Consider the following 25683-nt stretch of genomic DNA (forward strand, 5'->3'; position numbering starts at 1 on the left):
AGGCAGGGAGCTGAGCAGCCAATGATATGCCTCCACTCTTGGCTGCAGTCAGAAAGGGGTAGTGGAGGGCAGGGACAGCAAAGCCCCCCACAACCTTGCCAGCACCGCACTTCTCTCTACCCCCCTCTCTGGCCACGCCTGCTTTGCAGCTGGCTCTGGGGAGGGGCCAGGCCCTCTCACCAAACAGGATCATCCAGGTCCCCAGGCTTCCCACCCCAAGCGCAAGGGACTCCATCCCCAGGCCTCACCAAGGACCTCTTTGATCAGTCCTTCCACTCCTGTCCCCTAATTCTGGCCCTGGCCCCACCCAGCCACCCCATCTTCTCTCTGAGGCTCTGGAACCCCATGGGTGCCCTCCCCCCTGCGCCTCCACAAGCTTCTTCTGATGAGAAAACCTGGTAAATTAAATTATGTTGCTAACCTCCTACTGCTCCAGGACATCAGGGTTCCTGTCACATGCAAGGGAAGCAAAACTGGACAGGCCCTCTGCTCTGGGTTCTGGAGCTGGCCTCAGATGGATAAGGGAGGCAGGGCCTCGGTGTCAGAGAGGGGCACCTGGGGGGGAGTAGCTGCGGGGGTTCCCATCTCTAGGAGGGCACTGGGCAGTGTGGTGAGCATCCAGGACGCATCCAGGCGAGGACCCAGGATATGGCTTCCTCTCCCTGCAGCCCTCTATCCCAGGGGGCAGCCCCCAAACTTGGCTTCCCAGAGAAAACAAAAAGTCTTCTTCTGCTTCTCCCTCTTCTGTTCCCCAAACCAGGAGTGGAGGAGGGGTGGGTGAGCCAGTGAAATGTGAGGGACAGGGCTCCTGCTGTTCTCACTGTCTCAGCAACCCTTGGTACTCCCCGCCCCACCCAGTCCCCGCCTGGTCTGGCTTCTCCTCCTGGCTGGGGAAGCAAAGCCACACTTAACTCTTCCTATCGTAGACCTCCCTATCTTTGGAGAAAAGAGGCAGGAGAAAGGAGAGGGGAATCTCACCCCAAATTTCACTCTAGACTCTTTCCAAAGTCCCCTGCCTCACCATCACCAAAATGGCCTCCATCCTAAATCTGAGCTTCAAAGTGGGCCTTCATCCTAAAAATTCAATCCTAACTCTGGACCCCAAGTGTCATCAGTCGCTCTCCTCCTACCAGGGCATAGATCCCAGCCCCTGAAGAAGCAGGAGAAAGCAGGGGAGGCCAGCCAGGCCAGAGGAGCCGTCTCCTGGGGGTGAGAGTGATGGAAGTTGTGACTGGGTGGGGACCAGCTTCCAGTCCTGCCTCTCACTTGCTGGGTGATGACAGAGCTACTGAATTATCTAGGCCCAAGTTTCCTCATCTGGGCAGAGTGGCTTTCAAGACATGGGGATTGAGGCTGGACTGGGCGGCTCAGTTAGTTGCAGCATCATCCTGTACACCAAAAGGTTTCAGGTTTGGCCCTAGAGCAGTGATGGCGAACCTTTTGAGTTCGGTGTGTCAGCATTTTGAAAAACCCTAACTTAACTCTGGTGCCGTGTCACATATAGAAATTTTTTGATATTTGCAACCATAGTAAAACAAAGATTTATATTTTTGATATTTATTTTATATATTTAAATGCCATTTAACAAAGAAAAATCAACCAAAAAAATGAGTTCGCGTGTCACCTCTGACACGCGTGTCATAGGTTCGCCATCACTGTACTGTACTTTCTCTCAAAGGAGTTGGCCACTGGTAGAGAAAACAGAGGGAGAAGCAAAACCAAGCACAGTGGTTAAAGAGCAGCATAGGACCCTGAACTGGATGAAGTCCAAATAGATTCCAGAAGCCTGGGAGCTGGACCATTAATGAGCGATATAAAAATATTTATTTTTGGTTGCATTGAACTATGATCATGTTCTGTTAAAAAAAAAAAAAAAGAATACAGTGGTTGAGTCCAAGGGTAATTTAGGCAGTGAAGGGGCACATGTCTTGAAGACCAATGACCTTGCGGGGGGGGGGTGCTCCTCTGTTCCCATAGCATCCTGGGCCTCCCTCTATGACCCTTCACCCCACAAGTGCTGTGAGGGATAGGAAGGACCAAGTCTGTGTCCCTAACACTTGGCCCAGCGCCTGGCATACAGGAGGTGCTCAGTGTTTTAAATGAACAAATGCCTCTGGCCCTGACACTTTCAGGTGAGTGACTGGGCAAGTTTCCTTACCTGTACCATGGGGATGCTGCAGTGATTACGTTACAAGCATCTGCAGGGAGGTTTCTTGGAGGAGGTAGAGTTAGGGGCTTTACAGAAGTGCCTTATACATAGTGAATTCACTCATCCAACAAATACTTTTGAGCACCTACTATGTGCCAGGCACTGCTCTAGACACTAGGGGTACAGTAGTGAATAAAACACAAAAATCCCTACCCTTATGGAGCTGACATTCTAGTGGAGGAAGACAATCGATAAAAGACAAAGTTACAGCTTGTTAGAAGGTGGTAAACACTATGAAAATAAAAAATATTAAGTGGGCTAAGGCTCAACAAACTGAATAACTACACTTCTACGCTCTTTACAGGCGTATGTTTTCACCTACATTCTCACCTTGGTCCACAAAACCACCTCATGGATTGGGGATTATTTTCCTATTTTACGGGTGAGGCTGACTTTCTCAAACCTGGACAGTAAGTAATAGGCCAAGCACAGACTTGGACCAGGCATCCTGGTCCAAATCCAAGATGTACTTTACTATCTTATGCCACTTTGGCTGGAGGTGTGGGAGGTGTTGGGTGGATGGGGCCAGGAGGAAGTCTGTGCAGAAGGAGCTGGCCCAGCCACCAGAGGTGAGGCAGGGAAAGTGTGGGAGGAGGAGAAGTGGGAGAGGAGGTAGGAGCTGGTGCTGGGATGGGGTCTGAGGGGGAGGATTCTGGCTGTTTGATAAGGCTAGGGTCACAAAGGAGAGAAGGGAGGCATGGAGACCAGCAAGGAAGGAGTCAGAGGCACTGGCCTGGCAAGAAGCAAGCCAAACAGAGCGGGCTTAGCAGAGGGCTGACACCAGGAGGCATTCCAGAGGCAGGCTAATTAGGACTGTATAGGGAGTATTTATGAGGACCTACTGTTCTTAGGCACTAGGTATTCACATTACCTTGCTGGGCCTACACAATAGCTCTACAAGGTAGAACCTAGTATTAGCCCTATTTTACAGACGAGGAAACAAAGCCGGGGAGGTTAAGGCAGTCAGATAAGGCAGGTGTTTCTGCTTTGGCAACATTGACATTCTGGGCCAGATAATGCTTTGTCGTTGGGGGAGGGGCCATGCATCGTGGGATGTTTTGCAGCATCCCTGGCCTTTACCCACTGAATGCCAGTAACACCTCTGCCCCTAGGTTGTGACAATCAAAAAAGTATTCACATTGCCAAGTGTCCCCTGGGAGACAAGATCTGCCCCCAGTTGAGAACCACTTGTCTAAGGTCACAGGCTTAGCGGCGGAACTGGAATTTGAATACAGGCTGGCCTGACTGAATGCCAAGGTCTTACCATTAGGCTATAATCCTGGACAGGTGGGGATGGGAAATTCAAAACATTCAAATGCATCCTAGGCCATGGGGGAGACAGTTATACTCCCGGAGGGGTGGACGGGGTGGTCTTTGGAGGAGGACCTAGGAAGTGGAGGTGATTTGGAGAGTCAAGGCCATGGTTTGGGAATCCCTTTTCAGAGGGTCCCTGTCTGGTTCATCCTTTGATCACAGGGTCTGGTGCTAAACAAGTCTTAAAGTGCTGAATCACTCATGCCTCGCGCACAGGTGATTGTTATAACCTTGAGAGCCTAAGGACTTGCCTGTTCTTTAAGTGGTTCTTTAAGTAACTACTAGAGAAGCAAAACCAAGCACAGCGGTTAAAGAGCAGCATAGGACCCTGAACTGGATGAAGTCCAAATAGATTCCAGAAGCCTGGGAGCTGGACCATTAATGAGCGATATAAAAATATTTATTTTTGGTTGCATTGAACTATGATCATGTTCTGTTAAAAAAAAAAAAAGAATACAGTGGTTGAGTCCAAGGGTAATGTAGGCAGTGACGGGGCACATGTCTTGAAGACCAATGACCTTGGGGAGGGGGGTGCTCCTCTGTTTCCATAGCATCCTGGGCCTCCCTCTATGACCCTTCACCCCACAAGTGCTGTGAGGGATAGGAAGGACCAAGTCTGTGTCCCTAACACTTGGCCCAGCGCCTGGCATACAGGAGGTTTTGCTAGGAGCTATCTGGAGGTAATCCCATTTAACCTTCACCCCTCAGCATAATGAGGTAGGATTATCTGCATTTTGTACACCCAGAACCCAAAACTCCAAAGGTTGAGTAATTGGACTGAGGTAGCACAGATGAGATTGCCTTCTTTCCACCCAGACGCGGCAGGGAGAGAGAATGCAGGCTCAGCGTGGATTGGCTCGATTTAGTTTAGTGGGAAAGGCTCTTAGAAGGAGTGGTTGACAGCCATTTGTAAAGCCGGAGCACCCCTCATTTGAATGACATCTCACCCCTAAAGCCCCATATACTAAATGACAGAGGCAAAGTCTAACAGGGAGGTTTGGGGGCCCTTGCCTTGTGATCTTGACCCTCACCCGGGAGGCTCCCTCTTTTTACAAGTGGACTCCTGAGGCCAGAGGAGGAAAGATTTGCCTAAGGACACGCAGAACCCCCAAGTGGTGCTCTGACCCCCCTCTCACACCACCACCAGAGACAGGGCATCCCTCTGCACAGAGCTGGAGGGGCTAGTTCCTCTTTAGGCACCGGCATTAACGTTACTGGAATGTGGAGAGGCTGGCTGCTCAGCCAGAGCTGGCTGTCTTCCCTCCCCGCTCCAGCCAGGCCGGAAATGGCCGGACAACACCTCACACCTGGCAGGTCTCCCAGGTGACAGCCCTTTCACAATCAGGATGACTACCTTAAGCCTCTGGAGTCTCTCTGAGGTGCACAGCGCAAGCGCCATTGTCCCCATCACACAGATGGGGACACTGAGGTCTGGGCAGGTTAACTGATCTGCTCAAGGCCCCACCGCTGGCCAGTGACGGGAGCCGGCCCCCAACCCCCCGGAGAACCACCCCGCCCCTCTCTCCCGACCACGGGGACCAATCCAAGAGCAAAACCCTGGCGCTCCTTCCCCGCACCCCAAACCACCGCCCCCACCTGCTGCTATTAGGTAACAAGTATCCGCATGGCGCGGTTTGGGCTGCTGCCCCTGCCGCTGCCCCTGCCGCTGCCCCTGCCCCCCGCCGTGAATCGCACGCTGCTTCTCCCGTTCCCACCCCCCAGCTCGGCCCGGCCTCACCTGGCGGGGTGGGGAAAAGAAAAAAAGGGGCGGGCAAAATTCGGGGCCCGGAACCGGTTGGGCGGGGCCCATGGGCCCCAGGCCCCGGCCCCCCGCCCAGAAGTTGGAACCCCTTTGGGACTCGGGCCTGCCGGGAGGTCCCGCCCCCGGACCCGAGTGGGGCGGCGCTGCCCGAGGCGAGGCGCTGACGCAGGCGCCTGCGTGTGGGCGGCCGGGCTGCCCGCGAGAGGCTGTGTGTGTCTGTGTGTGCGCGGTTGCCGGGGCCTCCCCGGCTCCTAAATAGGGATTTCCTCTCCCTGTTGCCAAGGAAACAAACAAGCGCCACAACTCTTGGAAAGGGGCTGGAGGAAAGGGGCCCCCAAGTCCCACGCCCCTGACCTGACTACACACTTCGGGGAAGTGAGGCCCAGAGGGATTCCCTTCCACCCTCCCCGCATCCAGGTGCAGACCTACTGCGTGCGGGGCCTGAAACCAGAGCAGCCAGCTGCCTCGGTTTGCAGAGTGCTGAGGCGTGCCCTGGGCTTCAGCGTTAAAACCCGGACAATCCCTGGCAAACTGTGACAGTTGGTCTCCCTGCATGTTCTTCCAATGTTTGTGGGGAGTCCCTCTTTAGAAAATGGGAGAATGGCTCTGGCCGCTGTTGCTCAGTGGTTAGAGCGTTGGCCTGTGAGTGGAAGGGTCGTGGGTTCTATTCCCGGTCCAGGGCACATACCTGGGTTGCAGGTTCAACCCCCAATCCTGCCCAGGTAGGGGTGTGTGCGGGAGGCAGCCAATCAGTGTGTCTCTCTCTCCCTCTCCCTCTCTTCCTTCCACTACCTAAAAAGCAATAGAAAAAAATATATCTCCTTGGATGGAGATTAACAACAACAAAAAATACATGAGAATATCTTTTTACAAACTTCACACGGACATGTGACCATGTGGAAACAGAGGCAGGCTCCTTGTCCTGGAAGGGCCTGTGCAGCTTCCCCTGCATTCCCCTCCTGATAAATCGCCCCTGTCCCCAGCCCCTGAAGCCCCCGTAGCCCCCGCGCTCCTCAGAGTCCCCCTGGCACTCAGGCCCCTGAAGGCAATGGGAAAGGAAGCTTTCACAAGGATGGCGGTTAATCAGCAAATGTCCTGATGATGGGCAGAGCAAGGGACCCTCTCTGGAGAAGCGGCATTGGGTGGGGCAGGTGGATGGGCAGGGTCTCTGCCCATCAGGAGCTCCCAGAGGGAGGGCCTGTGGGATGGAGCAGGGACTGCCTTGGGCCAACGCTCCATCATTAATTGCCTAGAAGCCAGAACTTCAGAGCTAGGAGGAGTCTCAGGACATCCTGCAGGCCCCTTCATTTCTACACCTGCTTCAGTCCAACCCCCCAGATTCCTCTGTCCCGCTATCCCTAAACCAGCCCCAAGGCCTGGCCCAGAGCAGCACCCCATTAGCCGTCTTTACCAAATAAGTCCCAAACTTACAAAGCACCCAGAGAGCCCACCTCACCTTGGCCCTCGACCCCTAAGGCGCTCTTCATCCCAGTGATAGGTAATGGGGAGACCCCTGGGGAGGGCGGGGCAGTGGGAGCCTGGCTGGAGGTACAGGATGCACAGGCTGAGGCTGGCTGCTCCCAGGCTGCCCAGGGAGGGGCCAAGGGGGCATCTGTTTCCTCTTGGCCATGTTTCTCTCAATTCTAGCCCCAGAGGAGGTGAAAATGGTGCTGGCTTCCTGAAGCAGAGCTTCCTGGCCTGAGGATGGAGGATGGAGGACGGATAGGGTGCCCATCAAAACATCCTACATCCCCTCACCCCTCGCCCCCTGGAGCTTCAGGGAGCTGAGTTAAAGCTTAGGTGGCTTTAACTTAGAACAGAGAGGTGAGGACCTGAGGCTCAATGAGGAGCAATGATTATCGAGAGTGATAGGCAGCTGGGCTCCCAGTGGGATGTGGTCGGGGAGGAGCAGGGACCTGTCTGGCTCAGGGGTGGGGTCTTTCTCAGGCAACTCAGCAGATCAGAGGCGGAGGACTGACCAAAAGAGTTGAGCAAATTGGCCCCGGCCAGTTGCTCCGTTGGCTAGAGTGTCGTCCCACGCCAATGTTTCAGGGTCGAACCCCGATCAGGGCACAGACAAGAAACAACCAATGAATGGGTAAACAAGTGGAACAACAAAGCGATGTTTTTCTCTCCCCCACCCCCGCCAAATCAATAAATAAAATTTTAAAAAGAGTTGAGCAAAAGCGGAAGAGGGGAAGAAGGAAGAGATGAGTAGGTAAAGGGACATGGGGGAGAAAGTCTACATGAGAGAGGAAGAACTGAGGTTTGAAGTGAGGGGATTAGGAAGCACATCTGGAGCCAGGGCCAGGGGGGCCAGGGAGGGGGCCAGGGCAGAGGAGAGACCCAGGAATTGGGGAGAGGGGCAGCTGCCCAGGCTGACGCCGCCCGCAGCTCTAGCCCCAGATCCTGGTGGGGCAAATATTTACCCAGCAACGGTTGCTAAGCAGGGAAGAAGGTGGAGGGAGGCCAGTAGCCAGAAGGCCTTTGAAGCTCCACCCCATCCTTCACAAAAGACAGCTCAGAGTGAGCCACACAGTTCCCCCACCCAGAAGGCTAGCTATATCCCTCCATGCACACATACCTTGGGGTCACCTCTACCCACCCTACCTCAACCTGGCAACAGGCCAGAGGGCTGGACTAGGATGAATTTAATTCCTGGGCTGCCAGGCCTTCCCCCACTTCAGTCCCCCCAGCTCGGGGGACTCAAACCTTACAAAATGCCCCCTTCCCGCCCTGCTGCTCAGTGGGGGCTGGAAAGGGGAGTGGTCCAAGGTGAGGAAAGAGATGCTGGAGGATGGAGACAAGAGGTCCAGGGGATGGAGACTGGAAGAGAGGGTGAGGAAACTGAAAGGAGAGCAAGGAGGGGCCATCAGAGGCTGTGACTGGGGCAGGTGGAGGGTTGTTGATGGGCCCAGAGAAGTGGGGTCCACAGAGGCACTCCCTGCTCTGGCCCCCGGGCAGAGGAGGGGGAGGGACAAGAGATGGGAGGGTGTGCTCAATCGGAGCCAGATGTGGCCCATGTGATGTGGGCTGTCGTTGGCATGGGCACAGCAACGGCAGGAAATGCAACTGTTGCCAGGAAGGACTAGACAGAAGCCGGGCGGGGGTAGGGGAGAGGGACAGCTAGCCCAAGACCCCCAAGGAAGTAGATGGGAGTTTAGGGAAGGGTAGAAAAGCTCACAGCCTGCAAGGAGGAGCCAGCTACGGGCAAGGGCTGCCCTCCCCAACCCCTCCACCATCCTCAAGGTTCCCACCCATTGCCCTGCCTGGGACTCTGTGTCCATATGCAGAACGACGCCCCTTCCCAGGGCCCAAGGTGTGTCCCGTGCACAGGAGGCACAGAGATCTGAGGATGAGGTCTTTGCTTTGCAGGGCTTCTCCCCGGGGCAGGGTGTGTGTGTGTGTGTGTGTGTGTGTGTGTGTGTGTGTGTGATAGGTTCTCACCCTCTGCTACGGGCCCTCTGGAATTGGGGTACAGAAATGGGAGGAAAGGGCACAGAGAGGAAGCTGCTGGGGCTGAGAGGAGGCTCCTGGAGCCCAGGCTCCTGGTGCTGATGCAGGTTCTTAAAGTTTGAAGAGCTGCAGGCCCCCTGGCCACCCTGAAATGGGGGCAGATGGAGGGCTGTCACTATGAAATGCAAAGACTGAAACTCTACCCCAGGAGGGGATTCTCCAGGCCCCTACAGTAGCATGAGCTGGTCCCGAGGGGTCGGGGATCCCCGGAAGCAAAGCAGGCCTGAAGGGTGGGCCAGGACGCAGCCGTTAAGGGAAGACCTGCAGACACAGAACAAGGGACCCCTGAAGAGCCAGGTCCAGGCTGGCAACCAAGAGTGTTGTTTTCCAAACTCCCATCGGAAAGTTTGGAAAACACACATGGAAACATGACTCACTGCCCCCTCCCCAGGGCTCCCCTTTCCTGGTTTCTGTGATTTTTCTCCCAAGAGCTAATTCGAATCACATTCTCACAGAAACCACGCTTAACGCTTTAACGAGGGAGGGCAAAGAGCAGCCGAGGGAGGCACGGAGGCGCCAGGGAGGGGCCGGGGATGGAGAAGTGTGCTGAGCTGGCCAGGCAGGGCTTCAGTGACTGCCCACTGTAGTCACCTGGGTGGGGGGGTCATTTACACCAGCTCCCCGGAAACGGTGTGGCCACCACACCCTGATGCCCTGCGCACTCCAGGACCAGGGCGCTTGGCTTCTGGCCTCTTCTTTGGAACTTTCCCCAGGGCCACACCTGAGACCAGAGGCTGGGAGGTGGGGTGGGGAGTTCCCTGAACTCACCTATCTCCATTGCTTCTTCCCCTGAAACGGGCCCTGGAGCAGGAAGGGCACGTCTCTCCCTTTGGCCAGGGAGGGTCCCACCCCTGACAGGGTGCCTCCGAGCCTGTCCCAAAGATAGGAGCCTGGCACTGGGCCAAGCCGCTCCACTCCATAGAGTTCCCAGCAGAGGGCTCCAAGCATTCCCAGGTCAGGGGTTACCCCCAGCTCCCATACTTGCCAGGCCTCCTTGGATGTCTCAGATGGCATTCCCCCTGTCTTCCCAACACACCCAACCCCACTCTGCTCCCCCTCCATTTCCCTTGGCCAGGGAGTCCCCAAGTCCTGTGGGTCTTACCTCCAGAATCTGTCTCCACTCTGTGCACCGCCTCCAGCTCCCCATTCTGATCACCATCCCCCTGGCCTGGTACCCGCAGGACGTCACAGCTAGCCCCCTGCCTCCACCCTTGCCTCTGCTCTGATCCTTCCTGCTCCCTGAACCACAGCCATCTTTCCAAAATATCAGCCTCGGCCTGTCTCCACAAGACTTCAAACTAACCCTGCATCCCATTGTATTTGGATCAAGTACAGATTCCTTGGGAGGCTTGTAAAGTCCTCTGTGACCCAGTTCTGCTTGTATCTCCAGCCTCATCGTTTGCACCCCAGATTCCCATAATCCCGCCCTCTCTTCTTACATCTCAGGTGACCTGCTTGAACTGGGCACATGCTGTGCCCTCTGACCAACTCCTACTCATCCTCCAGCTACTGGTGTCATAAAGACTGGGCTAGGTGTCGCCGCTAGTGACTCCGTCTGCACACCTCTGTCTTCCCCCATTCGGGGAAATCCTTGCGGGCAGAGGCTGGGGGAGGGGGCCCTCCCTGTGTTCCCAGCCTCCAGCACAGTGTCTGGGACAGGCAAGGGGCCCTTTTCACGCTTGAGCTGACCATCTCACCAGGCCTCCCTCAGGAACCAGCACTCTCAAAGCGCTCAATGTCCCCCTCTTCTTCCCCCACACACCCCACTCTTCCAGACCCAATTCCGGCCTCACCTGCCTCCCAAGTGCACCCTCGCTATCTCTCTGCAGAGAGCTCCGTGTGTGCCCTGCTCCTGGGCCTCTCCCCACACCAGCCCTGGGGCATGGTCACAACACCGCCACGGTAGTAACAGGAGCTGCAGTTTATAGAGCACTCACTATGTGTCAGGGCCTGTTCTAGGTTCTTTCCATTCATTGACTCATTCGATACCCAGCGGGAGCTTTAAAAATAAATAAATAAATTTTAAAAAAGGGCTAGCTGGAGAACTTGACTTGTCTGATACTTCAAGACAAATCTCCCCAGGAGCTCATAGCTCAGTAGTCACCATGTGTAAAGGAGATAGGGCATATGCTAGGCCCTTAATAACTGTTTATTGAGGGAAGGAATACTGTAATTGCCTACCTTTACAGCACGTCCTATCAGGAAACATGATCTCCAGGCAGCCCTGGGAGGTGAGCGTAGCTAGGGCCTTATTCTCATTCTGAGGAGGAGGACTCAGTCCAGGTGAATGGGCGGGACCTGCTTCCGGCCACACGGGTAGTAATGGCTCTCAATCAAACTGCAGCGCCTTCAGGGTGGTGCAGGGTCCAACGTGATACAGGACGGGAGCTACTGTGTCAGTTATTGAAGATTTTTTTAAAAATATATTTTATTGATTTTTTTACAGAGAGGAAGGGAGAGGGATAGAGAGTCAGAAACATCAATGGGAGAGAAACATTGATCACCTGCCTCCTGCACACTCCCCACTGGGGATGTGCCCGCAACCCAGGTACATGCTCTTGTCCGGAATCGAACCTGGGACCCTTGAGTCCGCAGGCCGACGCTCTATCCACTGAGCCAAACCGGTTAGGGCTATTGAAGAGTTTTCAGGGGTCAGGTGTGAAAAGCCACTGCCAGCATGGCTTTTGGGTTCAAAGGCTTGGACAAAGAGCTGACGCACAAATTGACACACAAGACAAGAAATATTAATTTTGAAATGATGGGGGGGAAGCCAGGGAAAACTCAACTGTAGTAGTCAAGTTCCACTGAGTCTCTGTTCCCAGCTGCTTTTATTTACTAGAACACACAATTGCCTTTTAGGAATGCAAACAGACATATCAATGGTAATGCTTAGTAAACAGTAAGATTATCAGGTTTTGGGGGAGTTTGCTTTAGGCCATTGAGTCAGCAGTAGGTAATAAAATGCAAATATTCACCCTGTTATCAAATATCAAAGCCCAAACTCAGCCTTCTGGGGGGACTTCTCACATTTATATTAATTACTGTTGATCTTGGTTTCCAGCAGTCAGGGCTGGGGGGAACCTTGGAGACCACACATCCAGGGGTCTCAGCCCTTACTGGGCATCAACATGGCATCAGGGAGGGGACTTTGAAAGCTGCTAATGCCAGGAAAAAACAAAAACAAAAACAAAAACAAAACTGATAACGCCCAAAGGCTCAGATATCTTGATTCATAATTGGCCTGGGGTGGGACCTGAGCATTTTTCAGCAAACACCCCTTCAATCTGTCACTTTTCAGATGAAGAAGCTGAGGTTTGGAGTGGGAATTATAATAACAGCTAATACTTGCTGAGTACTTACTATGCCAGAAACTGTTCTAAATAGTGCAGGTGCGTTATCCACCTGACCCTCACTATAACCCTGCACAGAAGGGACTGTTTTTTGTTTGTTAATCCTCACCAGAGGATATTTTCCCCATTGCTTTTCAGAGAGAGAGTGGAAAGGGGAGGGGGGGCGGAAAGAAAGAGATCGATCGATATGAGAGAGACACATTGATTGGTTGCCTCCTGCAAGTGCCCCCACCAGGCCAGGGATCCAGGGATCGAGCCTAAGCCTGCAACCCAGGTGCATGACCTTGATGGGGAATCGAACCCACAACCCTCCGGTGCCCAGGCCAACACTCTAGCCACATAGCCACTCCGGCCAGGGCAGAAGGGACTGATACTTATTTATTATGTATTGATTTTAGAGAGAGAGTTGGGGGGAGGGGAGAGAAACATCAAGTTGTTTTACTTACTTATGCATTCATTGGTTGACTCTTGTATGTGCCCTGACCGGGATTGAACCTGCAACCTTGGTGTACTGGGATGATACTCTAATCAACTGAGCTACCCGGCCAGGGTGAAGGGACTGTCCTTACAGCTCAATTTTGCAGTAAGAAAACAAAGCCCAATGGATCCAAGGTCATACAACCAACAAGTGGTAGAACTGGCTTTGAAGTCCACACTTTCAACCTTGACCCTACATGACTGTCAACTCCAAAGCTGCCAAGAAGCCCATGGAAGTCCCAGGCCTAGCTCCCACAAGTCTGGGCAGAAAAGTCTGGAAGCCGGTGAGAGTGGGTAAACTGAGGTCAGAAAAGCTACAGTCCAGCTGGAGGCCTGGAGGCCTGGAGGCCTGGGGGCTCCTGAAGGGCTGAGTGGTGTGGGGCTCGGCTGCCCTTTACCTGCCTGCCTCCCTGCCCTCCTGAAGGGGAGCCCTGACGGGCCCAACTGAGCGGTCACCCTCCCTGTGCTAATTGATGCAGCCTCCTAATTGCTGATCACAAGGAGGCAATTAAGTCCAATTAGGGAAGGAGAGCTAATTAGTGTTCAGCTTCCCTGGCCTCTAGGCACCCCCCCCTCCTTTCCAGGAAACTGCTGCCCACCTTCCCCCATCCCAGGGAAGAGAATTGCTGCCTGCGTTAAGCATGTCAGAAGTTCTCATTCCTTCCTTGGTCTCCCAGGGGTCAAGGGTCAAGCACGTTGGTTTGTCCCCACCTCTGCACCATAAGGCAGCTCTGTCTCACTTGACAAGGACATTCGTGTCAATACATCATTCACAACTACTTGCCCACCATCCCCACTCTCCTCCCCACAGCCCTGAAGGTAGGGTACCCCTCATTATCACTGGGGCTCAGAGAGGGTAAGTCATGTGCCCAAGTCACCCAGTCTGCTTGGACCCCAGATCCTGCACACCTGATGTGCTCATGTAATCAGTCTTTCCGATGACCTCACCTCCATGATCCCTGATGTCACCTGGCAGGTAGGTGGGGCAGGAATCGCCTGCCTTCTTTCCACGGCTACACGGCTACACGCTGCGAGGCCATCCCAGTGACTCTGCTGCCTCCCTCCGCTCATCTGCCTGTCTGTTCCCAATCACCCAGTGCCGAGTCCAAGAGTCAGGAGACCAGGAACCTAGTTCCTTCTTCCACGAATTCACCCTGTAACCTTGGAGAAGTGGTTTTCCTTCTAGGGGCCTCGGATTCCTTCCCTATAAAACAAGTAGACTGAACTGGGAGATTTCCAAGGCCCTTCCAACCTTCATCCCTCTGCTGCCAGGGAACAGGGGGTAGAGGGCTGGGCTTCCCTCTTGCAGGCCATCACGGTCCAGGGGTGGGATGGGGATACCCCTTTCATACTGAAATTGTGGGGCCCCCACAGCTAAACAAGAATGACACTGTCCTCAAGAATGACACTGTCCTCATGGCAACTGGAGGAGGCTGGGAACTCCCCGGCTTTAGAAGGGACTGTGCTCTAATCAACTGAGCTACCCGGCCATTGCCCCCACGCTGTGTCTGGTTCCTCACCACTGGGGGTAGGGTAGGGTAGACATCACACACACACACACACACACACACACACACGGTCCTGCCCCTAGGGCCGGAACTGGAGGACACACTCTGGCTAGTGGTTATAGTGTCAGCCAATGCACCAAAGGGTCTCAGGTTTGATTCCCAGTCAAGAGCATGTACCCTGAGAGTGGACTTCAAAGCCAGCTCTACCACTTATTGGTTGTGTGATCTTAGATCCATTATGGGTCGCAGGTTCGACCCCCAGCCCAGTCAGGGCACGTGTGGGAGGCAACCAACTGATGTCTCTCTCTCATAGCAATGTTTCTCTCTCTCTCTCTCCCCTTCCTCCTTCCCTTCCGCTCTCTCTAAAAATCAATGGGAAAAATATATCCTTGGGTAAGGATTAACCACAAAAAAAAATAATAATAATTGGAAGAGAGTGAGGGGGGGTGGACCCAATTTCTGGCCCATGTCAGGCCATCCATTTGCCCGCCTCCCTCCCTATCAGCGTTGGGCACACGGGGCAGGGCAGGTAGGGAGGCTGGGCAGATGGAGGACCCCTTCCCATCTCCTCCAGAGTCTTAGCCACAACCTAACGTCCATGCTCCTGTTCTTACTTTCCGGCTTTCTGGGTCTTCACAAGCATGGTTAGAGTCAGACTAGCCAGGGTTCTAGTCCTGGCTCTGCCACTCATGTCCTGTCCTACCTGTGTCATCTGGGCCAGGGTAACGGTTTCCTCTTCTATAAAATGGGTGAGCCTGGCTGGGTGGCCCAGTGGTTGAACATCCATCTATGAACCGGGTCATGGTTTGATTCCCGATCAGGGCACATGCTTGGGCTTCAGGCTCGATCCCCAGTGGAGAGCGTGCAGGAGGCAGCTGATCAATGATTTTTTTTTTTTTTAACCAATGATTCTTCCTCATCATTGATGTTTCTATCTCTCTCTCCCTTTCCCTTACTCTCTGAAATCAATAAAAAAATATATATATTTTAAAAGTTTTAAAAAGGGGGTAACAGTTAACTCCACAAGGCCGAGTGAGCAAGAAGTCAGATGTGCATGTGCAGTGAGAGCAGAGGGCTCAGTTCCCCTCTTAGTACCTGGGAGAGCACAGGCCTGTGGGCTGAGGTTGGAGGAGCGAGTGCTGAGCACCGCGAGGAGCCACGGCGCATCCGGTCCCCAGCACCCAGTCCACAGCCTTCTCTTTCCTGTGGTGAATCACGGTTTCACAGGCCCTGGCGACTCAGGAGTCCCCAGCTTGCCGCAAACACTACCATTGTCATAGAAACCGGGCTTCCCCTTCCTTTCCTGCTGATTGGTTTCACCACATTGTCCCCCACGCTGTGTCTGGTTCCTAGATCTCAGCTTTTGACTCATTGATTGAACCGCCTCTCATTTCAGGTCCCCAAGATACTGTCAACCTACCCCCCTTCCAGGGCCTGGGCCCCAGCCCCGCAGCCAGGGGCCCCCTACTCCCTTCCCTGCCGAGTTAGCCGGGCACCCCCTCGGAAACCACCTGTTCCTGAGCAGTGAGCATGCATCACCCCTGCTGCCCGGCCTGGCCCGGTCGATGGCTCAGCTCTGAGATGTGAGACCGGCAAGGGCAAGGGAGGTGGCCACTGGCTGCGACCGGCAGGCACTGGCGCCACCTGCCGTCCTGGGCGGAAGCAGCCCCACCTCTTACGGGCGGCTGTGCCCGGGCTTGTCCGGAGTGGCAGCAGGTCCGGGCTCCCTGTCCTCTCCGGGGAGGCCGTCACCCAGACCATTTGTCCCTCCAGCCACTCACGGGTATGTACCATCTGGGTGCCAAATGGTTCCCGTCCTCCTGAAGCAAACAATTCAATTACTAGTACAATGAGCACCTCCAGAGGGGCGGCTCAGGGTGCCGGGGGCAGAGGCCAGACACCGGACCCAGCCGTGGTTTTGGAGCGGGCCTCCCGGAGGAAGGGATGACTAAGTCCTCAATAACAAAAACATTTATTGAGCGCTTTCTGTGTACTCTAGATGTTATATCCGTCCTTCACACGCCTCTTTCCACTAATCACACAACAATCCCATGAGGTAATTGCTACTCTTCTGTTCGTTTTATTAATGGGGAAACAGGTTCAGAGACATTCATTGGCACAGGGGACAGGCGGCAGCGGCAGCACCACCCGCCTGCACCCAGGCCCGGAGGGCGTCCGCGCCCCTGCAGCCTGGGAAAAGGAGGCCCGTTCCAGGCGGAGCAAACAGCAGCCCTGGGCACCCTTGGCCGCGTGGACAGAAGAGAGAAGGGCCGAGGAGACTGAAGCGGAGCACCCAGGGAGATGGAGGAAATGCCGGGGAGGGGAGTGTGGAGAAGGAGGGAGGGACCAGCAGGGTCAGAGGTCAAGTGAGATAAGAACTGAGACTGGACATAGCCCCTGCTCTGAGGAGCCTTGGTCAGCGTGGGGAGGAGGGGCACAGAAACACGGGGGGTAGGTCGCCCCTCACGCAGGTCTGATGTCAGGGCTTGGGCCGACGAACAGGCCCTTAGTAACCTGCGATGGCTGCCTGAGAGACACGAAGAGTCACCCACCTGGAAGGGCATGGAGGTACTTCTAGAAAACTGGCAATGAGGCGCACAGGGCAGCCTGGGCACCGGACAGCCTGGCATGTAGTGTGCCTCCTCTCTCCAGCACCTGGTCTGAGCTCACACAGCAGGAAGCCAGTGATGGTGCCACTCACTGGGAGGACTTCTGACTGGTGGCTCAGAAGGGATCCCTAAGCCTGTGAACGCCTTCCCTGAATCACGGCTGGCAAAGGGAGTCTTGCCCGTCGTATTCCCCAGAGAGGGCAAAAGCGTGTCTATGCACAGGTCAGCTGCTCCTGCCAGACCCCTGGGCCTTTGCAGGTGCTCTCGCCTCTGCCAAGAACCTCTCTGCCCCACTCGTCTTGGCGATCTCCTACTCAGCCTTCAGAGCTGAGCTTAGGAGTCATGTCCTCTGAGAGGCCACCTTGACCATGGCCGTCGATGCCGTGGCCTCCGGTGCCTACCTTTTGCAAGCACTTAGCCCACAGTGCTGTCGAAGCAGTTTCCGTGTCCTGCAAGTGACACCAGACTGGAAGCTCCCCCGGGGCCAGGGAAGTGTCTCTCTAACGCAGTGGTTCTCAACCTTCTGGCCCTTTAAATGCAGTTCCTCGTGTTGTGACCCAACCATAACATTATTTTCGTTGCTACTTCATAACTGTAACGTTGCTACTGTGATGAATCGTCATGTAAGTATCTGATATGCAGGATGGTCTTAGGCGACCCCTGTGAAAGGGTCGTTCGACCGCCAAAGGGGTCGCGACCCACAGGTTGAGAACCGCTGCTCTAACGCCTATCATAGGGGAGACACTCAATAAAAATTTTTGAGTGAACGATGAATTGAATGAATGCGAGGAAGAAAACTACCGTGTGATACTGAACAAGTCACTCCGCATCTCTGGGCCTCAGTCTCCTCTTCCGTCAAGTGGGGGCAGGGGAGTGTGGAACAGTGGCGTGTTTGTGCATATTTAATAACCTGGTTTATGGCAGCTTCCAATTTCTCTGGTGTGAATTCCCTCACCGTGGCTGACTTCAAGTTGAACAAGAGCTCACCACTGCATACAGGGTGGCTTGAGCCTGAGGGCCTCCAGGGCACTTTTTAGCTCCAACATCCTCGAACAAGGTCCCTTCCCAGGAACCTGAGGGTCAGAGGTTAGGCTGCTCTCCACGCTCAGTACCCCCTAGCACCTCCCATTATCTCTTGTATCCAGTTCCGGGCCCGGATGTACTTTATTCCCACGATGTGCTCAAGGCACGGAGCGAAGATGCATGTGGCTGCAGTGGAGGCTGGGAGGGAGGGCAGGGTCAGCTGGACAGGTGTGCCGGAGCCAGAACATGAAGGATGTCCTAAACCACAGGAAGGCCCTGACCAGGTAGCCCGGTAGGTTAGAGCATCGTCCCAATACACCAAGGTTGCAGGTTTGATCCCCGGTCAGGGCACATGCAAGAATCAACCAATTAATGCACACATAAGTGGAACGACAAATCAGTGTTTCTCTTTGTGTATCTCTCTCTCTGTGAAATTAATTTAAAAATTTTAAAAACACATGAAATTTGGTCTTGAATCTAATGGCAATGGGGAGCTACTACAAGGTTTTCAATAAGAGTTTCATGGTTGCCTAGGCCGGTTTGGCTCGGTGGATAGAGCGTCGACCTGCGGACTGAAAGGTCCCAGGTTCGATTCCGGTCAAGGACATGTACCTGGGTTGCGGGCACATCCCCAGTGGGGGATGTGCAGGAGGCAGCTGATCGATGTTTCTCTCTCATCGATGTTTCTGGCTCTCTATCTCTCTCCCTTCCTCTCTGTAAAAAATCAATAAAATATATTTTTTTTAAAAAAAGAGTTTTATGGTCATGTTTTGTTTTGTTTTTAAGTGATCTCTCTGGCCACTGTGTGGAGAATGGATTGGTGGAGGCAGAGGAGGGAGAGACTACTGCAGGCAGATGATGGTAGCCCGGGTCAGGAGGGTAGCAGTGGAGGCGAGAAATTAGTGGATTTGGGAAATGTTTTGAGGTGCAGTTCAGAGGACTGATTGGTGGACTGGATGGGAGGAGGTTTGGGAAAAGGCAGGAATCACAGATGGCTCCAGATTTCTGGCTTGAGCTACCATGTGGGTGGTGGTCCTTCCCGGAAGCAGGGGAAGCTGGGGGAGGAGCAGGTATGGACCGTGTTGGCAGTGCCAGGACTAACAGCTCAGGGCTCCTGGTTCCAAGCCAGGAAAATGGAAGCACCTGCTTGTCCTGTGGGGGCCACTGGGAAAAACGTGGAGAAAATTGGGCCAGAGGAAGGGGCGCGTGGCAACAGAACGGGGCAGAAGCCAAGGGGACACAATAATAGTGACAACAGCCAACACAGTGCCACAGTGCCGAGCCCTGTGCTCTATAGACGTCCAGTTAAATTCTCACAATGTGGCCATCCTCTCTCCGTTCCTCACCTCATACCTTCCTATCCCCACAGCCTGCTTTATTTTCCTCCAGAGCGATTAGCACCACCAGAACTTACATGCTCTACTTCTTTACTGTCTGCCTCCCCCCTGTCCCTACAGACTGTCAGCTCTGGGACAGTAAGGACTGTCTGTCCTGTTCAATGGCGTTACATCCAGTGCTTACAACAGTGCCTGATGCAGCAAGTGATCAATATATACATAGGTTGTCCCCCCAAAAATGTATACACACACTTTGAATATTTATAAAGGCAGTGTGTATTAAACTATACTTCATTTTCAAAACTGAGCTATCAGCTGTTAAAGTGTGTATACATTTTGGGGGACCCCCGTATTTATTTTAACTGCGTCGTCGGTAGGTGTTATTATAATTCCCCTCGCAGACCCAGGTCAGCTGGACTCGGTGCTTGTTTCCGTAGCCTGTCCCCTGTACAGTTTCTCCCCTGGACACGAAGCCAGTCTAAAGCGGCTGGAGGGGGCTCAGGTGAACCATGGGGACAGCCAGGTATCGGCCACCGGGGTTTTGGTCCTGGTAGCCTCTTACTGCCTCCCATGTGTTGGATGTCCTGCCAGAAAAGGGCAAGGTGGGAGCTTGAGATGACACCCGAGGAGGCAGGGCTGGGCAAGGAGACCTAGCTGGACAGGAAAGAACATCTGGGCCCTTGTATCAGAGCCCACTGGAGCTGCTCCCAGGCGTTGGCCTGCAGCGCCACCTCGTGGCCAAGGTTCAAAGGCGCTTTTCCTCCGACTGTCCCTGGCCCCTCGGGATCCACCCAGGCAAGCTGGCCACCTGCCCAACCAGCAAGTTTCCCAGGGAACCTCTGGCATCAACCTCCAGACATCCCTCTCATTCTTTCCCTTCGAATAAGCCTCATTCATCCGTCAGGGACTCCAGACCTACTGCATCCAGGAAGCCGTTCCAAACGGCTCCCGCTTTAGGGATGGCTCCCTCTCAGCCTCCAAAAACTCGCCGGGTGTCACTGTTTACCTCCGGGGTCCCAGGCTCTGGGTCAGACAGATCTGGCTTTGAACACGGCACTGTCCACTGACCAGCTGTGTGGCCTGAGCAAGTTACTTAATCTTTTTGAGCTGTAGGTCCCTGGTGTGAAGGAGAGATGGCAAGTCCAGCCTCACAGAGGTGTGAAGAGGATCAAATGAAATCAAGAGAGCCTGGCAACCCATAGGCACTCAGGCGATGGCAAGTCCCTTCCCATCCCTCTCTCTGACTTCCTCTTTCTTTTCCTGAAACAGGAAGCGTGCTGGATGGAACAGAAGGCACAGGAAGGTCACAGGACCTGGGTTCTCTGGGCCTCAGTCTCCTCTGTAAAACAAGGCCATTGGATCATTGGCGAACCTGTTAATGTTCACCCGTCCACTTCATTCCCACTGAGGACAGTCTGTGTTTAATTCATCTGTGCCACCCTGTGCCTCATACTCCAGTCTCCCCTGCTAGTACCTAGCATAGTGCCTGGCCCAGAGGGGGCACTGGAAAAACCCCTCAACAACCTACTAAGGGGAGGTTTACTGCCCCCCCTCCCGCCCCAAGAGAGCACTCAGCCCTGGCTGGCACCAGGAACTCTGCCCCTCACCCCAGCACGAAACCAGAGCCGGCGCCACCGGGTGAGGAATCTGGGGACCAACTGTCACAGCTCCGGTATCACCGCCTCCAGGACGCCTGGGTCTGGCGCTGAGTCCCAGAGGGGCCCTGTCAGCCAGCTGTCCTGGGGGACCCCAGTTCTGCCCCAACCCCTCTGAGCTGCTCTCCCCGGGGAAATCAGAGAGTGCAGAAGACCCAGAAGGGGGGGTGCTGGGGTGGTGGTCCCAGGAGCGGAAGTGTTTGTCCCGGTCCCAACCTCAGGCTGGGCTTCCAAGCCCTTGGAGATCGGGCCCAGAACAACAGAAGGACCCACAGCGACCTCCTCTCTCCTCTAAACTCCGTGGCCCTCCAAGTCCCAAAGGCGGTCTTGCCCTCACATTTACTCCTATTTGTCCACGTTCCTGGGTCATGCGGACTAGTTTCTGTGTCCTGCTGAGGGCAGAGGTCAAGTCTGATGTTTCTTTTGAGCGACCTGCAAAGTTCTCCCCAGTTCGTTCTCATTGATTGAAATTAATGAGCTGAGTGTGTTCCAGCAACAGGCAGAAAACTGGCTGGTGTTTACATAACAAGGTGGACTTCCCCTGAGGGAGGGGTATTTAAAAAAAAGAATAGAAGTCCCATAAAGCATAGAAGAGACCCACCTGACTAGGACAGATGGAGAAGGCATTCTGAGAAGAGCAGGGAGATGGTCCGATAACCTCTGTAGGCCAGCCGGCTAGTAGGGCAGCCTGCTGGGTGTCCTCCTCCCTCCCTAGGGGCAGGGAGGGGCAGGTATTAGGTGTAGCCCCCTCCCTTGGGACTTGGTGTGTAGACAGTGATAACAGGTGCTCAGGTTTGCTCAGAAAAGAAAGATACACAGATCTACACACACACACAAATCCCCTCCCCCCGCAATTCTTGTCCTCCAGCCTCCACATGAACCTTGGGCCACCCATCTCAACGGGGTCACCTTTCCTGTCCTGCAGCCAGGCCTGTCTACACACGTATACACACAAGCGAGCACACACACACACATACACACACACACACACTTGCACATGAACACACACTACACATACAGCCAACTCCACAACTCCGCAGGGCCCTTTGTTCCTCAGGCCTAAGGCCAGGAGCCTGGGGTGTGTGTGTGTGTGTGTGTGTGTGTGTTAGAGACAGAGTTTGCCTGCATTCCAGTGCTCTACAGGAATTATTTTTGGAATTATCTGCTCTTTGTTTGGGATGATCTTACTTCTGAGAGTCTAGGTCTAGAACTGACTTCAAGTGATCCACCGTGGGTCAGGATCTCCAGTGCCTGGCACATCCTAGGAGTTCAAGAAATGAATTCATTTTAAGAGCTGAATAAACGAATTAAATTTAATTAACAAAGACCTAAGTCTGGCCAACGTCAACGGCAAGGGGAGAACAGGCAGGGCCAGGAGAGTAACACTGAGTGAACACCTGAGAGGAGCCAGGCACCGCGCCAGGAGTCTGGCTTATTATTTCCATTTTAGAGATGAGGAAATTGAGGCTCGGCAGCAAAGCAATGCCCCAGGGGCAGAGCTAAGAGGCAGCAGTTTGGCTTCAGAGGCCTGCTCCTTCCCCTTACACCACGAAGCTTCAAATAGGCCGTTATACTCAACACACTCCTGCTTGTGTCTTAGGCAGGGCCCTGTGCTGGCTGGGCACTGGGCGGCCAAGGTGGGCGACAATGACAAAGATGAGAGATACAGTCCTATTCTCTAAGGTCCTGAAGGGGAGAGATATGGCACCTACACACTTTTCTGGTCATAAGGCAGAGAGTGAGGGGTAGGGTGGGGTGGGCAAAGCCATCTCTTTCTAAGCCTGGGGCCCTTGTTGTCATAATTCTAGGTTGGCCTTGGAGAGAAACCTAGCTTGGCCGACATGAGGGTCAGTGGAGGAGGGGAGTTCCCTGAACCAAGGAGGCCACCAGCCTCTGAAAGCAAGGGAAGGGCTCATCGAAACCCCACCCTGGAACTTGGCTCCTCACGGTGCCCATCCTTAGGCTCCTCTGCTTCATGGACACTCGGGTGGCGGGTCCCCAGCGGGGATGGACATGCCCCAGGCCAGCTGCAGGCACACCACTCCCGTGTGTACACCCGTGCATAGACCCCAGTGCACTCACACCTGCTCTGCCCTGCAGGGCCCGGGTTCACAGGTGCCTCTCCCACCGTGGAGATCTGCCTGGAGTCTCAGCAGGACCCAGGGGGTGGGCGTATGGAGCATTAACACACCCAGGGGCTGGTTTGTCCTTGTTGGACAGTGAAGTGGGTCCGGCAGGGACCACCGTCTCCCCTACCCCACCCCTTTGTCTACCCTTTCCCATCCAGCAGCTGTCCCCCTCCCCACGCATACACACAAGTTTCTGTCCTTTGTTTTCCTCCCTGGCCAAATCCCCAAGGCTTCTTTGGTCATTAACCTCCTGCTTTAATTAGCTTAGTGGGGAGGAAAGTGGAAGCAGGGCCAACTCAATGGTGGGTGTCTAGGGGGCAATCTCATTTGGGGGGTGGGGGGGGGCAGGAACGCTCAGACCAGCTGGTGACAATAATGTCTGGCATACAATACGTCCTACGCAACTGTTTGCTATTCTATTAACGTGAAAGACTGTCACCTGGTCCGCAGAGTGGGAACCTTCTACCCAACGAAAGCCCCGGGTCCCCAGTGCCACGGCTCCCCTAATCCGGGCTCTTGGGGCAGAGAGGGGCCAAGAGTAGAGAACAGACAACCTCCACGGGGCCTTACCTCCGCATTTCTGCCTCTCCCACTCTTGCTCTCCCAAGTGGCACCCAACTCCACAGTAAGGTTTGTTGTTAATCTCCTGTTAAGTCCTTGATCCAGGGGGCACCCCTCCCCAACTCCAGGGTTTCCCAGGGGTTCCTCAGTCATGGATCCTCTGCCTGAATCTTCTGCTTATTAGAGGAGCAAGGGCCCCGCACAGCGTCAGTCCCTAACCTCTCCAGAGTCCCCACCCTCCGCTGGTGTGCATTTTAAGGAACTGGGCTTGGCTCAGCCCTCCCTCAGGGCCTCCCGTGCCAGGTCTATGAAGATCTCATCTGTCCTCCAGCAGGACTTTACCTCACAAACTGGTTCAGACTTCTGGTTTCCAAGGTGCCCCAGAAAAGGACACCTACTCTTAGAGCTCACCCACCCATCCTTATAAAACTATTTTGGGAAGTTCTACTTAAAGTCTGACCTCAGGCCCTCGTGCTGCAGTGCCATCCTTTCTCCTCTTTAGAAAGACCAGGCATAAGAGTGCAAAAGAAATGCTGCAGGTGTAGGGTAAGGGGAGGAGCAAAGAGTGCATTATCCATCCTTCCACTTCCCCAAACTCTCCCTAAAAGTACCCAAGTGCCCAATTCATGCCTTAAAAACTTATTTTCACTTTCACCAAATTCCCAGAGTCAAAGGAACGCAATGAGTTTTCAATGCGGAAGAGCCGGGTGGAATGATGGTGGAGGATAAGCAACAGATCCCTCCAAGCTCATGCATGGCCCAGGCCTGAAGGAAGTCTGGGGCACAGTCCATCCCTTCGGTGGCACCCAGAGCTCATGACTCTCCCCCGAAAACTGTTCAGTCACCTCAGGCCTTTAAGACGGACTCTGCCTCCCCGCTCTCTGCCCCCCCCACCCCCCACATCTCTCCTCTCCCTCCACCCCCTCACCCTCCTCACCTCCTCACCCCAAAGCCCTCCAGGCTCCCCTCCAATGATCCGAAGGCCATGAACTAACTCACCTCCCAGTCGGTGCCTCTCAGATCTCCGAGACTGGGGGGCGGTTGGGGATGAGGGGGGAGGGCTTGCCGCTTGGGTAGGAGGGCACCCCGTCTTTTGCCTGGGGGGTCCCACACTCCAGCCCGGCACCCCATTCCGGCCCCCACGGCGCGCTGAGCCGGGCTCTCCCCGCATCGCAGCTGCGGGCTTTGTCTGCTCTGCGGAGAACCTCCCCGCGGCCCAGAGCTGGATGCACAGGAGGCGCGGGCGGGGGAGCGGAGCGGGAGCGGCAGGGAGGGGGCGAGGGGAGAGGAGAGCCGCAGTGACCTAGCCGGACCGCTCCCCGCCCTCTCGTCCCCCCCCCCCTCATTACCATGAGAAAGAGGGACCCGAGACCTGCCGGGACCGCGTGGGAGCCGGGCTTGGGAGGGGGGCGCGCTCCCTGAGTCTTTTTCCAACAAACCTTTCGTTTTCTGCACCCCGACTCCTCCTCCCTTCCCCCGCGAAAAAAATTAGGGACCTCGACTTTTTTTCCCACCCCCAAATTCGCCTCCGAGCCGCGGGTAAAAGACCTAAAGGCCCCTCCCCGCCCCCTCCGCGGGTCAAAAGAATACGTCCCCCGCGCCCCCCCGGGGTGGGAAACTACAACTCCCGGCATGCCCCCGGCGCCCCCGGCGCGCCCCCCTCCCGTCAGTTCCATGCTGCTCCATCCAGTTCATTTAAAACAAAAGAGTTTGAGCGCTGGATGGGGCTGGTCTCTATTGGGGGCCACTGAGTGCTACTCCTAGACTGGGGCTTGGTGCGGGCGCCTGAGGGGGGCGTCTGGACCGCGGGGTCTGGAGACTCCGGGTCCGAGGAGGGAGGGGTGGGGGCAGAGATCCCGCAGCCCCCGGTCCCCCGTCACCCCCGGAGAGGAGAAGAGATCTGCTTTCTTGGTTTTGTTTCTCTTTCCCCCCACCCCCACCCCGGGGGCTGGGGCGAGGGGAGTCGGGTTACAGGGTGTTTGGGGAGGGGGGCTTAGGGGGAGGGTCTATCTTTCTATCTCGCCGTCTTTCCCCCTCCCCAGTTCTTTGTTCCCCCCTCCCCACACACCCCCTCCTCTCCTCTCCCCTCCCCTCCTCTCTCCTCTTTTCCCTTCCACCACCTCTCTCTCCCTCTCTCTCTCTCCCCCCAGCTTTTGTTTCGCCATGCCTAGTCGAGGGGTATCTGGAATAATGGAAAGAAATGAGGAGTTTTGTAGAACTAGAATGTTTCTGT

The 25683-nt window shown here is 54.8% G+C and overlaps 1 protein-coding gene across 1 annotated transcript in view; it reads left to right on the forward strand.

Annotated features, from left to right (window-relative positions):
- The first annotated feature begins 5147 nt into the window (after positions 1–5147).
- MEX3A (mex-3 RNA binding family member A) overlaps positions 5148–25683 on the forward strand; it is a 27530-nt gene continuing 6994 nt past the window's right edge. The window contains exons 1-2 of the mRNA XM_023761531.1: positions 5148–5269; positions 5362–5417. Of these exons, the coding sequence (XP_023617299.1) occupies positions 5148–5269; positions 5362–5417 (178 nt within the window). The remainder of the gene's footprint in view (positions 5270–5361; positions 5418–25683) is intronic.

Source organism: Myotis lucifugus, unplaced genomic scaffold (assembly GCF_000147115.1).
Source record: "Myotis lucifugus unplaced genomic scaffold, Myoluc2.0 scaffold_211, whole genome shotgun sequence".
Taxonomy (NCBI): domain Eukaryota; kingdom Metazoa; phylum Chordata; class Mammalia; order Chiroptera; family Vespertilionidae; genus Myotis; species Myotis lucifugus.